The 15556-nt window shown below is 44.9% G+C and overlaps 1 protein-coding gene across 1 annotated transcript in view; it reads left to right on the forward strand.

Annotated features, from left to right (window-relative positions):
* The window catches only part of PLA1A (phospholipase A1 member A), a 33979-nt gene extending 18632 nt beyond the window's left edge, over positions 1–15347 (forward strand). The window contains exons 6-12 of the mRNA XM_037158773.2: positions 631–732; positions 3251–3340; positions 7103–7270; positions 8588–8677; positions 12064–12172; positions 14170–14334; positions 14938–15347. Of these exons, the coding sequence (XP_037014668.2) occupies positions 631–732; positions 3251–3340; positions 7103–7270; positions 8588–8677; positions 12064–12172; positions 14170–14334; positions 14938–15022 (809 nt within the window). The 3' untranslated portion in view covers positions 15023–15347. The remainder of the gene's footprint in view (positions 1–630; positions 733–3250; positions 3341–7102; positions 7271–8587; positions 8678–12063; positions 12173–14169; positions 14335–14937) is intronic.
* Positions 15348–15556: the final 209 nt, after the last annotated feature.

Below are 15556 nucleotides of genomic sequence, written 5' to 3' on the forward strand. Positions count from 1 at the left end.
TACCCTGCAATGGGACAACCCTGAGTTATGCTCCCAGAGTCCCTCAGAGGAGCCCCAGTGGGGTGAGACCTGCTTGCCCAAAGTGATACTCCATTCATTAAAAATGTCCTTCATTCTATGACTCAGTTTTCTACTCCTTCACTGCTCTTTCTATGATCTCCCAAATAAGCTACTTGCATTTTGAATCCTTATCTCAGGATTTATTTTTGGGGAGGAGATGGGAAGGGCTCCAAACTAAGACATGAAGATAGTAATATTTCTTTCACTGTGTGTCGTGAGGACTAGAGTGTATAAAACTGCCTGGTATCATGCCTGGCACATAATACCTGCTCAAAACAATTAAAGCTCTTGTTACTACGACTTAAGGATTAATATCACCCACATTAAGCCTTACCAAGTCGTTGGTGTTATTGAGCTCATTGGAGAGCCAGAGAAGCCCGGTCATTGGGAAGTTACAGACAGTAGAGTGGGGGTTCCTGGGTATGGGGGTTCTAGGTTAGTTTACCATTCTTGGGGTCCTTGTTGAGGGACACTGAACCAGAATGGCTGCCAAGGTAGGTGTGCTGTGGATCCGTGAGGGCTCCTGTGGCTGAGGGGAAAGGGGGCCTTGACATCAGCCTCTCCTTCTAGGCCTGGACCCTGCTGGGCCAGAGTACACCAGAGCCAGCCTGGAGGAGCGCCTGGATGCTGGAGATGCCCTCTTTGTGGAAGCCATCCACACAGACACCGACAGTGAGCTGGGAGGGCCTTCCTGGGCTGGGGCGCGGTGGCAGCTGTAGCTGTGCGGCCCTGGGCAGATTCCCTCTCCCTCTGAGGTTCTATTGCACAGTGAGGCATTCCCCAGCATCTTGCAGCTGTCATTTTCTTTTCTTAAATGTTATTTATTCTACTATTTTATTTTTTATGTTTCACTCTGTCATTATCTTAGTGAGGCGAATGGTTCTGTTTTTAGCTAGCAGCAGGAAGATTTCTCATTTGTGGAGCAGTCTCACTCTCTGATCCCGCACTAACCCCTGTGCTGAGCTAGTGCCAGGGCCGGGACTGCTGCCTGGCTGATGTACGGGAAGGTCCTGCTGCCTTTTCAGGGTGACTGTGCCTTTGCCCTGGGGGATCAGGACATTCTACTCCTGGGGTCTATTCTTAGGCCTCCTGGGGGATGAACCCTGTTTGTTCAGTCCAGCAAAGAATGAAAATCCCCCCCTTCGGCAATGATAGGCATAGGAAAGACCCTCAACTCTGAATCCACCGTGACCAAATCAAGCTCTTCTGACCAGCTGGGAAAGGGGTCGGGCATTTCTCCTCATTTCAACTCCCTAACAAATGCCCACGGTTCTGTGCCAGGCCCAGTGCTCAGTGGGTATGGGAGGAAATAACGTCAGTCCCTGCTGAAAGTGTTTGCAGTTCAAGTGAGAGTTGTCCACGCTTCACTCCCTTTGGTCAGAGGCCTGTGTTTAGCATCCCACATTCACAGACTGATGATTCTGGAAGAAGTTCATGTAATCATATTGGTCAAACCTCTCTTCCCTTCATCTCACAGACGGGAAACTCAAGCCCATAGGCTTCTGCCAAGCTGCTGGGTTAATTAACCATGCTAATAAGCAAAATTAATCCCTTTTGTGCCTAAATTTGCTAAATAGGTGACTTTTAGGTCCCTATTTAGCTGAGCTACGCTTCTTAGTGCCCTTCAAAGTTGAAGCCTCTTCAAATGTGACCGAAGGAAGAAAGACTTACTCCATTCATCTCAGTCTTTACTGAGCTATGCAGCAGGTGTGGAGAACACTGCTGGAAACAGACATCTGATAAAAGGTCCCTGCTCACTTGGAACCCACAGGCTAATTGGGCAAGCATCCATTCATTTATTCCTTCAATGAATATTTATTAGGTACTCACATGTGCCAAGTACTGTGCTGGTATTCGGGATATAGCAGAAAATAGACAGGTGAAGGCCCTGCTGTTGTGGACTTAACAAACAAGAAAACAGACATGATAATTACACATTGTGATTATGATAAGGGAGGATATGAGGTCGAGGGTGACTTAGGTTGGAGGTCTACTTTAAGTGGAATTATTGAGGAAAGTCTGTCCAAAGACATGATATTTGAGATGAGACTTTGCAGCTGTGAATGAGTCAATCCTGAGAAGAGCCGGGAGAAAAACATTCTATAGCCAAGGTGAGAGCCTGGACAGGGGTGGGGACAGAGCAGAGAGCACTGTGTGAGTGACGCACTGAGTGATGTGGGGGAAGAGGGCTCAGGACCAGAATGGCCATGGCAAGGGGGTTAAATTTGATTGTCTGATCAGTGACCACAGGGCAGTGATGTAGATTTTCTTAAGAGATTACTGTGGCTGCCGTGCAGAGAACGGACTTCAGGAAACATTAAGGGAAGACGAGAGCACATTAGAAGAATGAGAGGTGATAGTGAGAGATCATGGCGGCTGGGGCAAGTAGAGACAGAAAGAAGTAGAAAGATTCAAAATATATTTCGGAGGCAGAGCTGACCAGAGAGGTGATATAGGGAGTGAGGAAAAGAGAGGAGTCAAGGATAACTTCTAGCTTCTGGGATCAGACCAGATCTGGCAAGTTCAAGATGGTATGGCTGTAGACTCAAGAATAACTTCTAGGTCATTGCTTAATCCCTGGATAGATGGCCTTAAATAAATAATATAGTTGATTGCTTATGCTAATGATAAATGATATGAAGGAGAAAATCAGTGTCTTTGGCAGCTGGATCTGACCCAGACTGAAGGGCAGGTATGATCGTGATGAGGAAATGAGGTCTGCAGTCTCTCACACACATCTCTTTGTAGTCAGGTCACATTTCCCCTGTCAGGAGAGCACAAAAATATGTGGGAGAATGTGTAAGTGTGGTCCCCAACACACACATCTGAACTATTGCTCGAAACAAAATAGAAACTATTACACAAGGAAATTTACCAAACATATAACATGTACTGATTTATTAAAACTTACGTTAAGGGACCTTTTTCTTGATTTTATTAGGTAACTGTGAGCATCTTCTTATGAATTTATTTTGTGCTTCCTTTCAGCAAACCCTTTTTAGAAAACTAAGGGCTGGCTAGTGCTGCTTTCTCAGAGCACATAGGAGTGAGGTGGGGACTTCCTCAGCACGGAGAGTGGGTGGGCGCATAAGGTCACGCCCCGGGCTCTGCTGCCAGTGGACTCTGCTGCGGGACCTTGGCAATATGCCCCTGTGGTGAGAACAGGTAACGGGGTTCTGCCTTCTTTCAGATTTGGGTATTCGGATTCCTGTTGGACATGTGGACTACTTCGTCAACGGAGGCCAAGACCAACCTGGGTGTCCCACCTTCATTCATGCAGGTCAGAAAGCCAGAGAGAGTTGGTTTTTGGCTTCCCCAGAGACCAGAATTCTCCAACAGTCTTTGTGTTGAGTCAGCTAGTCCGGGCCACAGAAGGTCTTCCTCTTTGCATCCTTTACTATGTCCATAATGCCTTACTTAGCACTTATTAAACAAATGTCTTTGGAGTCTAGGAATTCTGGGGGAGAAGTGACTGAAATTAAAAGCCTGCACCATATGTATGCTGCCCTCTCCACTTCTTAGGTCCCGACATGATATAACATCACTCCAGGCAATAATCGCCTTTCTTCTTGGGCCCTGCTTTGTGGCATAGTCCACACTAGCTAAATCCTCGGCGGAGCCTAGTTGTGGCAGAAGTAGACCAACATCCCAAAGCTAGGTAGCCGAAGGATCAATTCACTGCATGACCATATCCCCAAATTCACTAAACAACTCTTCAAACCTGTTTTCAAGATCATCTTCTTGAGCACATTTAATAAATATGCATTTCTTTTCTTTTTTAAAGTATTTTTATTGGTTATACTATTACAGTTTGCCAAATTTTCCCCCTTTTATCCCGCCTCCACCCTGCCCCCAACCCGCCGGCATTTCCCCCCCTTAGTTCATGTCCATGGGTTGTACATATAAGTTCTTTGAGTCCTCTGTTTCCTATACCATTTTTTATCTCTTCCTGTCTCTTTCATGCCTACTAATTACGCTCGTTCTTCTCTGTACCTTCCCCACCCCATTCCTCCCTTCCCCCTCCCCATCGAAATCCCTCTGTGGGCTGTCCTTTTTTCTGATTCTGTTCCTATTCTGGTTGTTTGCTTGGTTTTTGTTTTCATTGTTTTTCTTTTCTTTTAGGTTCCTTTGTTGATAGTTGTGAGTTTGTTGTCATTTTATTGTTCATATTTTTGATCTTTGTTTTCTTAGATAAGTCCCTTTAGCATTTCACATAATAATAGCTTGGTGATGATGAACTCCTTTAACTTGACCTTATCGGAGAAGCACTTGTTCTGCCCTTCCATTCTAAATGAAAGCCTTGCTGGATAGAGCAATCTTGGATGTAGGTCCTTGCCTTTCATGACTTCAAATACTTCTTTCCAGCCCCTTCTTGCATGCAAGGCTTCTTTTGAGAAATCAGCTGATATCCTAATGGGCACCCCTTTGTAGGGTGTCTCTCCTTTCCCCTTGATGCTCTTGGGATTTTCTCTTTGTCTTTAATATTGGGTAACAATGATGATGTGCCTTGGTGTGTTCCTCTTTTGGTCCACCTTCTTTGGGACTCTCTGAGCTTCCTGGACTTCCTGGAAGTCTATTTCCTTCACCACATTGGGGAAGTTTTCCTTCGTTATTTGTTCAAATAAGTTTTCAATTTCTTGCTATTGCTTTTTTACTTCTAGCACCCCTATACTTTGAGGTTTCAGGTTCTCCCAGAGAGTCCTCAGCCTCTCTTCATTTTTTTGGATTCTTGTTTCTTCGTTCTGATCCAGTTGTATGTTCATTTCTTCCTTTTGTTCCAAATTGTTGCTTTGAGTCCTGGTTTCCTTTCTGTCACTGTTGGTTACCTGAATATTTTGATTTATTTCATTTTGGGTATCTTTCATTTTCCAACCAAGCTCAATCAGTTCTGTGAGCCAGAAGGAGATTACCAGGGCTTTAAATTCTTCATCAGATAGGTTGGCGATCTCCTCCTCTCTTAGTTCTCTTTCTGAGGCTTTGCTCTGTTCTTTCATTTGGGCCATATTTCTTTGTCTTGGCACAGCCGATAGGTTGTAAGGGGGGAGGGCCTTAGATAGTCACCCCGGAAGGGCAACCCTCTTTGCTGCCTGTGGGAGAGGGTCCAGAGAGGGAACAGTGCGGCTCACCTGCTCGTTTCTAGTGCACTTTTCAACAAACCCTTGTTTGAGACTGGGTGTTTCTCCCACTGCAGCAACCCCAGCTACATATAGCTCACAGTCAGCTCTGAGTCTCAGTTTTCCCCTTAGGTCAGCCCCTCCCAAGCAGCCCACCAAGCTCAGCAGCCAGCCCCGCCCCCATGATCTGCTGAGTTCTGCCGTTTTTCTGATTGGCTCACACCGTCCACCACCTTATTGGTCTGGTTGTTCTGGCTGATTTTTCCTTAATATCTTGGTTGTCAGAGTTCCATGTAGTTTGATTTTCTGGTTCTTTTGGTTGTTTATTGATTTTAGATTGGTTGTTATCCTCCTTTTGGTTATGCAAGGAAGCAAAGGGTTTCTACCTACACCTCCATCTTGGCTGGACCATTTCTTTTCTTCTAAATGTTTTTGAGTGTTCTTTATGAATATACACATATTCATTAAACATATTCTTAGCATCATTTTTAAACACCAAATTTTTCAAAAGTTAACTATTAAGGATTGTTTAATCTTCTTATATTCTTCTTATGAATATAGGTAAACTATCAACATTTCATATAGAAAGTTTATCCTGATTTCTGCTTACTGTCTTTTTAGTGTCTTCCTATTTAACCAGAATTTTGATGTTTTAAGGATTCTTTTCACAATTGTATTAAATAACCACTAATCAAATTTACCAAATTTACTGATTTAAAAAAAACATGTTCCTTTTAACAATTTATAGGTTTCCCCAGCAATTTTGATCAGACAGGATAGTGTGCTTTTAATGGCTTTTGAAAATTTCTGTGGCATTCAGTTGGCCACTCCTCATTTTTCTCCTCATAACACAGTTTGAGAAAGGTTTAGTTTGTGTCTCCCAGTTCCCTGTTGCAGCTAGAAGGAGCATGGCCATAGAATGTCCCAACCATGAGGGGACAGGAACATCCACACGCAGCTCAGATGTGGTTGATTTCAGAGTTGAAGGGCAAGGGTTGTCCTGATGTGAAGTTCAGGAGAGCCCGAAGATGCCAGAATCCTGGAGCTGTGGCTCACTATAGACCTCCTAGCCCTGGCCAATTTATCCAGTGTGAGTTATTGCAAAGATTAAATTAGTAAACAAAAATGGTAAGAATAAAACCAAGTTTTTGTTGAATTGGTACATTTGGCAAGTAGAGCTTGTCTGTCACATGGCCAGATGAGCCCCAGCACACTGGCTTTGAGAGACTGACTTATGAACTCACTGCTTGCTGCTGACTCCTTTGATTGTTTCATTCCTGGGCTGCGTATAATGAGATTGTGAAACAAAAAAATATTTTGGTAAAAAATTGCCTATGTGAGTGATGATGAAGAAGGTAAAATGTGTGGACACATATCCATTTTAATAACTGGAGTCAGAATCACCAAGTCAGGATGCTCCCATTTTCTGAAAGAGAGCTTGCATGATCATGGAAGAATGGGTCTCAAATTCAGCAATTTCCTTCATAGATTACTATATTTTTCGGGCTATAAGACACACTGAACCATAAGACACGCCTAGGTTTTAGAGGAGGAAAATAGGAAAAAAAAATTTGAAGCAAAAAATGTGGTAAAATATTTAATAACATAAATAACATAACATTTCTCCATGTAAATGTAAACTACATTTGCTAGTCAGGTAAGCTACATTTGGACTATAAGACACACTCCCATTTCTTCCCAAGTTTTTTTTTGGGGGGGGTGTGTGTTATAGTCCGAAAAATACGGTAAACATAGGGTTACTATGGAAAGTGAAAATGAAAAGAAAGAATGCAGTAACCATATCTATTCATATTCTTTAAATGTGGCTCAGGGGACATCCCACATATCTATAGCTGGTGGGCGTGTAAAATTAGGAGTTTCCCTTTGCCTTGAACTGAAACCTCGGTTGTGTTTCCCTCCCTGTTCAGGCTACAGTTACCTGATCTGTGATCACATGAGGGCTGTGCACCTCTACATCAGTGCCCTGGAGAATTCCTGTGCTTTGATGGCCTTTCCCTGTGCCAGCTACAAAGCCTTCCTTGCTGGACGTTGCCTGGATTGTTTTAACCCCTTTCTGCTTTCCTGTCCAAGGATTGGTAAATGCTCCCTCTTTGCCTCCTTTGACAATTTTGGGGAAGTCTTGCTAGCTGTCACCTCTTTAAGTCCTGATCTCCTATGATCCAGAAAGCTACCCAACTGGGGATTTAAAAAATGTAATCAGTGACATGTTCAGCCTGTTCTAACCTGGATGATGGCATTGGGCCCTCTGTGTCCCACCCCTCACTCTCTGTACTGCTGCCTGATGCCATACTCACCCTGCCCATACCCTTCACACACACAGCCCACCCCCTGCAAGCCCAGCCTCAGGACATTCTCTGGAAACATTAGTGTAGTCCAGAGTCCCTGACCCCGCTTGCAAACTAGAGGCTGGACATAGACCTTTTTAGCTGAGCCAGTTATTCTTGAGCTCTTGATAGTCCCCAAATCAAGGTGTTGTGGGGAAGTCTCCAAGAGTGGCACATGCGGCCCACCGTAAAGGCATGGAGCTGTGGTGGCCATGTAGCAGCTGGAGGGATGCCTAACTGCTGGTCAGCTCGGGCACATTCCTGGATGATCCAGGCCAGTCTGAGGAGAAGGGCTCCAATAAAAACTCTGGGAAGTGTAAATGTTCTTTCTCCTCCTTCCTTCTCTCACTTCCCATCCCTGGCTGCCACTCAGCTATAGCAGCCTGCCATTGCTTACATGAATGAAATGGATTTCTGCTTGACAAAATGGTAGAGTAGGGCTAGCTTCCCACAGTAAAGCAAATCAACATTACTTCCTACTCGCTGGGCGTAGGTCATGATTTCCCCCAGATGTGACAGACTGGCTGGTGTAACAACCACTTCACACAGCACCCAGCCTCATTTCTCACTACAGTTTCACTGACACCAAACACCCTGGGGATGCTGACTACTTGCACTCCCAAGAGTACTTCATGTTTGCTTACCCTTTGTGCACGTACCCAAACTGTACTCTCTGCCCAGAACGCCCTTCCCAACTTGCCAACCACCATTCAGGTCAAACACTTCTTGCACTTTTACTACACAGAATGTAAGTGCCATTAAACTAAACAATTGTCACATAAATTATTTTGCAATTTGGAGGCATAATTTCAGATTTCTTAGAAATAGCTTCTGAGAATGGGCCAGGTGATCTACAGAATGTATTTCCTGTTTACTTGTGTGTTTATCCCCCAATTGGACTGAGTTGCACGTATCCTGGGACTCACCATAGGGCATGGCGTATAATGAGCACTCAGTGTAGCTGTTTGCAGATGAATGGGTGTGGGAATTAATTACCGTGTGGCTGGGTACCATGGACCCTGAAATGGCCCCCTCAGGGCTCTGCTACCTTTGCTTCTTGACTTCCAGGGCTGGTGGAACAAGATGGTGTCAAGATAGAGCCACTTCCCAAGGAAGTGAGTGTCTACCTCCTAACTACTTCCGAGGCTCCATACTGTGGTGAGTTGGGGCAAAAAGGCATGGCTCAGCTCAGCCAGTGCACTGCACAGCAGAGTCCAGGGCTCCCTAGCTTGGCTTATACCCAGTCCAGCGTGGTAGCCAAGGTAGAAGGTGAAGGACTGGGGCAAAGATGTCATGAGGGGTGGGGCACAGCCACTGGTTGTCTGAAAACCAGAACTTTCAGAGCTAGTTCAATCCATGACTCTATCAAGGATGAGGACTTGGGAGCATATTCCTGTCTATATACAATCCTAGTTCCTCCTTACCCCCCACAGAAATCTGCCCTCCAACGTGAGCTCTCTCAGAACAGTCTTTGGCTGTACCTCTGCCCTCTTCCTTCCTGCATACGTTTTTTACCCCTTTCTTGGTGCCCACCCTATGTGTCTCCCGCCGTGGCTGCCCTCCTAAGTCAGGGTCCCTGAGGAACACAGAACCTCGTTCTCTGCCTTCCTTCCCCTTCACATATTTTAACTCTTCTCCATTGCTTCTAACTACTACATTTCATTAAAGCTAAGGTGCCAGTGATTATAAAGTGATGCTAAATGGGAAAGAAAAGTGTGTCACAGAATCTACGAACTACATTACAGGCTGAAATGTCATCTTTCCCTACGTGATGTGCACCTTAACTAGGGTGACTCTCCTTCTGGTTTATGTTTGTTATCCTGGGACCCCATCTGGTGTACAGAACAGAAGTATGCTGGTCAGGAAGATACATTATATGGCCATGTTAATTCTAACTGATTTTCTGATCAACTTGTGTCTGATTGCTGGAGGGATCTCTGGCCCTCCTTCCTGGCACTAGAAGGCCTAGTGCAGTGTGTTAGGGAGCCCAAAGCTTACACTCTGTGGTCACACCGACCAGAATTTGAATCTCAGCTTCTCCACTCACCAGCTGTGTGGTCAGGAGCAAGTTACTTAACCTTTCCGAACTTCTATATCCTTATGGAGAAAATGGAAAAATAATAGTACCTACTTCAAAGAACCAATTGTGCAGATAAAATAAAATAGTATATAGGAAATCACTGGTACAGTGATTGGAACCCAATAATTAATCATTCCTTTCCTTTTATCAATCAGAGAATTTGGGAAACTAGATGCATGTCTTTCCAACTTCATGCCAGAGAGAATTCATGGCTATGTCTTAGGAACAAAATGGGTTACAAGAATTAACTGTAGGCGTTTCACGTATATCAGCTTCCTGGATAACCCAGCTCTGAGAGGTAGGTGTGAGGAAAGGGAGGCTCCGAAAGACTGAGTAATGTGCCCAAGGCTACTACAAAGCTGGGCAAAAAGTCAGGATCCAACCCCAGGGCTCCTTACTTTCAAATCTGCAGTCTTCCCATGCCACCACCTGCCTCCACCCTCACTTCTTTGCTTCTCTTCTGAGAACGTACTCTTTATGGCTGAGTTTCTGGTTATTCCTCCGTCCTCACTGCCCCTTCAAGGTCAGCCTGAAGGAGGATGCTGTGTGCAGGGGTGGAAGCAGTGCTGTGGGGAGCAGATGTTGGGTTCTGCCCCCAGCTCCTGGGCAGCTTTGGGCAACCTGAATTTGCTCCTCCCCATCTGCACGGCTAGGAACGTGCCACAGGGAGCCTGGGAGCACTTGGAGATTACAAGCATTTTAGGGCAGATTCATGTAGCCATAATTTTTCTGTGTTATATTCATTGTGAGACCCCCTCCCTATGCCCCCAGAAGCATGGTCCTGTCTGTTCAAAAGGAATAAGCCAGCATGAGCACCTGATGCTTTGAGGCTTCTGTTCTGAGCATCCAATCTAGAACCTTCTGTGTCCCAGGAATACGGCCTTCCACCTGGTAGTTCATGGGGTGCTGGCAGCTGGCAGACCTCCATCCTCGCCCAGTCCCAGGCTATGACAGCACTGGACTGGACTTCAGTGGTGCTGACCAGGATGGGGCTCACCCTGTACCCCTGCCAGGCACGCACCAGCAGAGCAGAGAATCTTCCCCAAAAATTTAACACAAAGTACCTTTTCTCTGCCACCTCATTTAATTCCCACCATGTTCTGTGAGGAGAGCCCAGAGTTACTGTCTATGGAGGAAGGCACTGAGGCACAGAGAGTTTCAGTGACTCAGACAAGGCACCGCAGCAGGTGAGCAGCAGGGCTGGGCCTTGGATCCAGGTTTCCTGGCTGGTTAACCATCCAGGGCTCTGTGTGATGCTTCCTATGTCATGTTCCTGTGCAAATCGGATTCCAGTACCAGTTCCCACTGACCCGGCGTTGTTGGTAGACCTGGTCCTCTTGGGGCTTCCAGATAATGTAGAGAAGAGGGAAGCAGAACCTTAGGAAACTTTCTTGATCAGTGATACCTTCTGGCAAAGAAGAAGTGATATAATATATCCAACTCAGCCTAGAGAATGAAATTCCTAAAGCTTATGTATGCCAACTTTTTTTTTACATTGCAATTATCCACTTCAGTTCAACCTCGTCTTTCACGGGAACCATCTGCATCCCATAGTAAGCAAATGAAAGAGAGATGGGAGGGATGTGACACTTTCTGGCTGTGTGTAGGGGGCACACATATAGTGTTCTCTTTTCTTTTGGTGAGTTCTTGGCATCTTGGCATCTGTCCTGAGTCTCGTTGCTAACTCCATGAGCCCAGAAGGACCACAGGGAAAGGTGAAGGGTTGCTTCTCCAGCTATGCTCCAATCACCAAAGGAGTCTGTGAGATGCTCCAGGGCCAAGGTTACTGAAAAATGCCACCAGAGGGGCCTGACCCTTAATAAGGAAAGGATGGGGGTGATAGGGAGGCTGTGTTTCTTTACTTCTGTTGCCAGAGGGATAGCAGGTCCCTGAGACAGGCTGCTCATCCAGTCCATGTCGATGACACCAGCTTTGAGAGTCCCGGTGTCCATGCTGCCTGGGAGGGTAGAGATGCCACGTAGGCACCCGTCTGCCACACGGAGGGAAGTAGTCACCTACTGCACACAAGTGATCCCTGACACTGTGTGTCTGGTGGGGTTGGGGAGGGGCATCGCTCTATTCGGTGATTTAATTATCTAGTATAAGAGAACCTACCAAGATAATGTCACCAAACAGGGACATGTGGGACATTCTAGCATTACAAGTAATAATGAAAACTAACAGGTATTGAATGTTTCTTAGGCACAGGCACTGTCTAAGGACTTTTTAGACATGGTAACTCATTTAGTTCTCATTCAGATCTGTGGTATCTGTTTTTATTTTCCCTAATTTATATTTGAAGAAGCTCAGGATCTGCAATGACAAGTAATCTGTTCCAGGTCCTACGCCTACTCAGAGGTACAGCTGAGCTTCCTCGCTGCACTTATTCTCCCCCTCTGGGGCTTTTTGAGCACTGCACCCACCAGCCTCTGGCTCAGTTGTCTGCTCTGCTTTGATTTCCTAGTGCATCATAGCCTTGTGGAGTTTTACTTGCAGAAGCCAAGAAACAAGGACACCAACATCGTGGTCACCTTCTTTAGCAGCAATGTCACCTCCTCAGCCCAGATCACCATGTAAGTAAGTGTCCCTCACAGCTGGCCTCTCTCCTTAGGCGATAGTTCTATTTTACATACAAATTCCTGGACAGGCCCTGCTGTGTCATCACTGATGGGTGAGCCGAGCCCACTGGGCTGGGGCTGGGGGTGAGGGCAGAATCCACCACAGACGTACCTACAGACACATACTGGGCAACTATCCCAGGTTCAGGGTCAGTATTGAGTCCGAGTATAGTGTGTTCAGATAAGAGCAGACGAGGCAGGCAGCAGTGCTGGGGTGTCCCAAAGGGTGGTGAAAACCTAGAAATTGAGTCTCTGAGAGAAAACAGTGCACAGGAATGCAGGACCGGGGGCATCAGGGATGTCAGCACATAGGAGAGCCTCAGCCACTAGCCCAGGAAGGGCTGGCCAGAGCCTGGGAAGCACCCACTCCTGGGTGGGGGAGTAGTACTGGGTGAGTTACCAGAATGGGATTGCAGGCAGAGTGTCGGCCAGCAAACGAGTGCAAGGTGAGGGCTGGCAGGCTTGATGCTGGATGGTGCCTGTTCCCAGAACTATGGCTGAGCGTTTCCTTCACTTTTTTGAGTGTTTCCCTCACGTTTTTTACAGCTACACTTAAAAAAAAATAACTCTTTATTTTTCAATTACAGTTGTCATACAATATTATATGTGACAAGTGTGCAACCCAGTGATTTGACATTTATGCAACTTACTAAGTAACCACCCTGATAAATCTAGCACCTGTCTGACACCACACACAGGTGTCAATCACAATATTATGGACCACCTTCCAATAGCTCTCCTTTAAACACTCCCGGAGTGACTCCCATGGACACCCACAAAGCCTTCCTCCCTCTCCCAAGAGACCGGCATTACTCTTCTGACGAAGGCTCTTAGAACATCATTACCTTCAATTCCTTGTTTTTGTTTTCATTTTTCTTTCACAGTACAGAAATTGATAAAAAAAAAAAAGGGGGGGAGAGGGAGGTTTGTGGGCAGTGTTTCCCCTACTTTCCGTGACTTTGTGAAGCCCCCAAGTTTCCTTCTGATAAGAAAATTTACCCAGCCCACGTCCCCAGGCCGCTCACAGCCTCCTTCATACTCCGAGTTGGCAAGCTCCACCACCCAAGCAGTGTCTTACAGTGAACAAGTTTCTTCTGAAATATTTCAGAAACACTTCCAACATGCAGATAAAAGGAATAGTTTAAGTAATGGCTTTCACTTAAGTGATTATACTCATGCTTCATGTAGAGCTTAATGGAATTACATTATCAGGATAGTATTTTGTAAATAAAGATGATTTCAATGTGAATAAGTTATTTCTGTTTTATTTTATTCTGCATAATTATTTTAATTTGATTAATGAATCCACTGTCATATACACAATAATGAGAGTTTCCTATGTGTACTCTTGCAGTTGGGGATGTTCTACATCCCAAAGTCTATGTTTTTATGTAAAGAACTGTATTTACTATGGTTGTAGACAAATGTGAAAGTAACTTTGTGCTTAATTCAATAAATTTTAATTTATTGAACAACTTGTTTGGCATTGATGATGCTAATAGAATCAGCTAGCTTTTTCATTAAAAATATAAAATAAAATAAAATAAAGTAGAGTAGGTTAGTCTTCACACATATCCTTTGACCGGAACGCCCTAAAGAGGGCTCTACTTCGAAGCTGGTGGGTCTGAAAGTGAGGATCTTTTCCAACTAGGAGTCTAAGAATGAGAGACATTTTTCCAGATGTGAAAGTCCAAGAGCTACTGTTTCACTGCAGTGCCCTTTTATTTCCTTTCAAAAATACAATTATTTTCCAAGTCATGTTCAAAGTTGTGAGTATGTGGGTATGTGGGCAGAGGGGTAGTTGGGGTGATACAAAGGACTGTGGTCCCCACCTTCAAGGAGCTAACTTTTGTGCCTGACAGCTAACCAGTGCTACCAGCAGAGCCCCCTAGGGACCAAGGGGAAGCAAAGGCCAGAAGTGCTACATAACTTACTCTCCCTTTCCCTTGCAGACCTAGACAGCAACTGCAGGGGAGAGGAGTTCTAGCTCATCCCGACCCTCAGTGCCAGGTGCACCAAGTGAATCTCAAGTTCCAGGCTTCCCACTGGGTTTGGAAAAAAGATCGAACCACCATTGTCGGGAAGTTCTGCACTGCTCCATTGCCCGTCAATGACAAGTAAGCCCAGCACCCACTCCATCCCAGAGACACCCATAAGAACCAATCCTAGACTTACATGTGATGCTTGTTGAGATTCAATCTAATCATGAGTGATTAGCTTCTTTGATGCAGAGATGACAGCAACCCAGGGTTTTCCTGATATTTTTGCGAAGCCATCTTGTGTTGGGAATGTTAGGAATCCAAAGAGGGTGAACTCTTAAATCCTTGTTTTTACATCAATAGAAGAAACCCCTTTTTACCTTTTCTTTCTATGTAATCAATATCTATCTATCTATCTATCTAGATATGTTTTATTTGGGTTCTATAAAAGATTTTATTGGAATAAAGATTTCTAATTACATTTTCCTCCTCCTTAGTGTCCACTAGTCACATTCATGGGTGTGGATCGAGACTCCCTAACCACCTTACTCCCTGCCTCTAGCAGGCCTTTATATTATTAGTCTTAACACCTGGGCCCTTTGAGGACAGTAGGCTCTTGTGGTATATGACTATGGACTTCTTTCACCTGACATCATGAAAACACAAGACCTCCTAGCCCTCCCTCCTGAGCAAAAGGAACGTGCCCTGAGCATATACCTTCTTGTTGCTCTTCTCTTACAGTAAAAAGACGGTCTGCTTACCTGAACCAGTGAACTTACAACCAGGAGTGACTGTTTGTCGTGACCTGAAAATTACATGTGCATAGTATAAGCCGGGGCAGGACACATCTCCCTGGATTTTGGAGGAGAGGAGTTCAACTTATTCTAGGCCATTACTACTAAAAAATAAGATGAAATGGTTATTGGTTATTTCCCCCATAATTCCCCACCATAGAAGGGAATATAGCTCATTTTACAGAACTTGATATCTATCGTCCACTTGAAGAGTCTTGCGCAGATATCATGTCAGCTTTCTTACTCATACTTAAGAGCAATTGCATCACATCCTTGGGTATCTGTACCTAGGATTCAATAGAAACATATATGGGAAAAATGCTTTTTATCAAAAATAAATCTCCATGGAATATCTGAGTCATGTATCGTTTTATTGGAATGGAATTCTGTTACATACAAAAAATGTGATTGACAGTCTAGGATTGAAGAGAACACTAGATGCTGAAGTCTCTGTGTTAAAAGAGCAATTGGAAAGAAGTGCTTGGAACAAGAGAGGGGATGAAGGGTGGGGCAGAAGGTGATGCCATTCGCCTCCCTTACCCTTGTCCTCTCTGGATATCTGAAAG

This window comes from Artibeus jamaicensis, unplaced genomic scaffold, assembly GCF_021234435.1.
Source record: "Artibeus jamaicensis isolate MK-2021 breed Jamaican fruit bat unplaced genomic scaffold, CSHL_Jam_final contig_3126, whole genome shotgun sequence".
Classification (NCBI taxonomy): domain Eukaryota; kingdom Metazoa; phylum Chordata; class Mammalia; order Chiroptera; family Phyllostomidae; genus Artibeus; species Artibeus jamaicensis.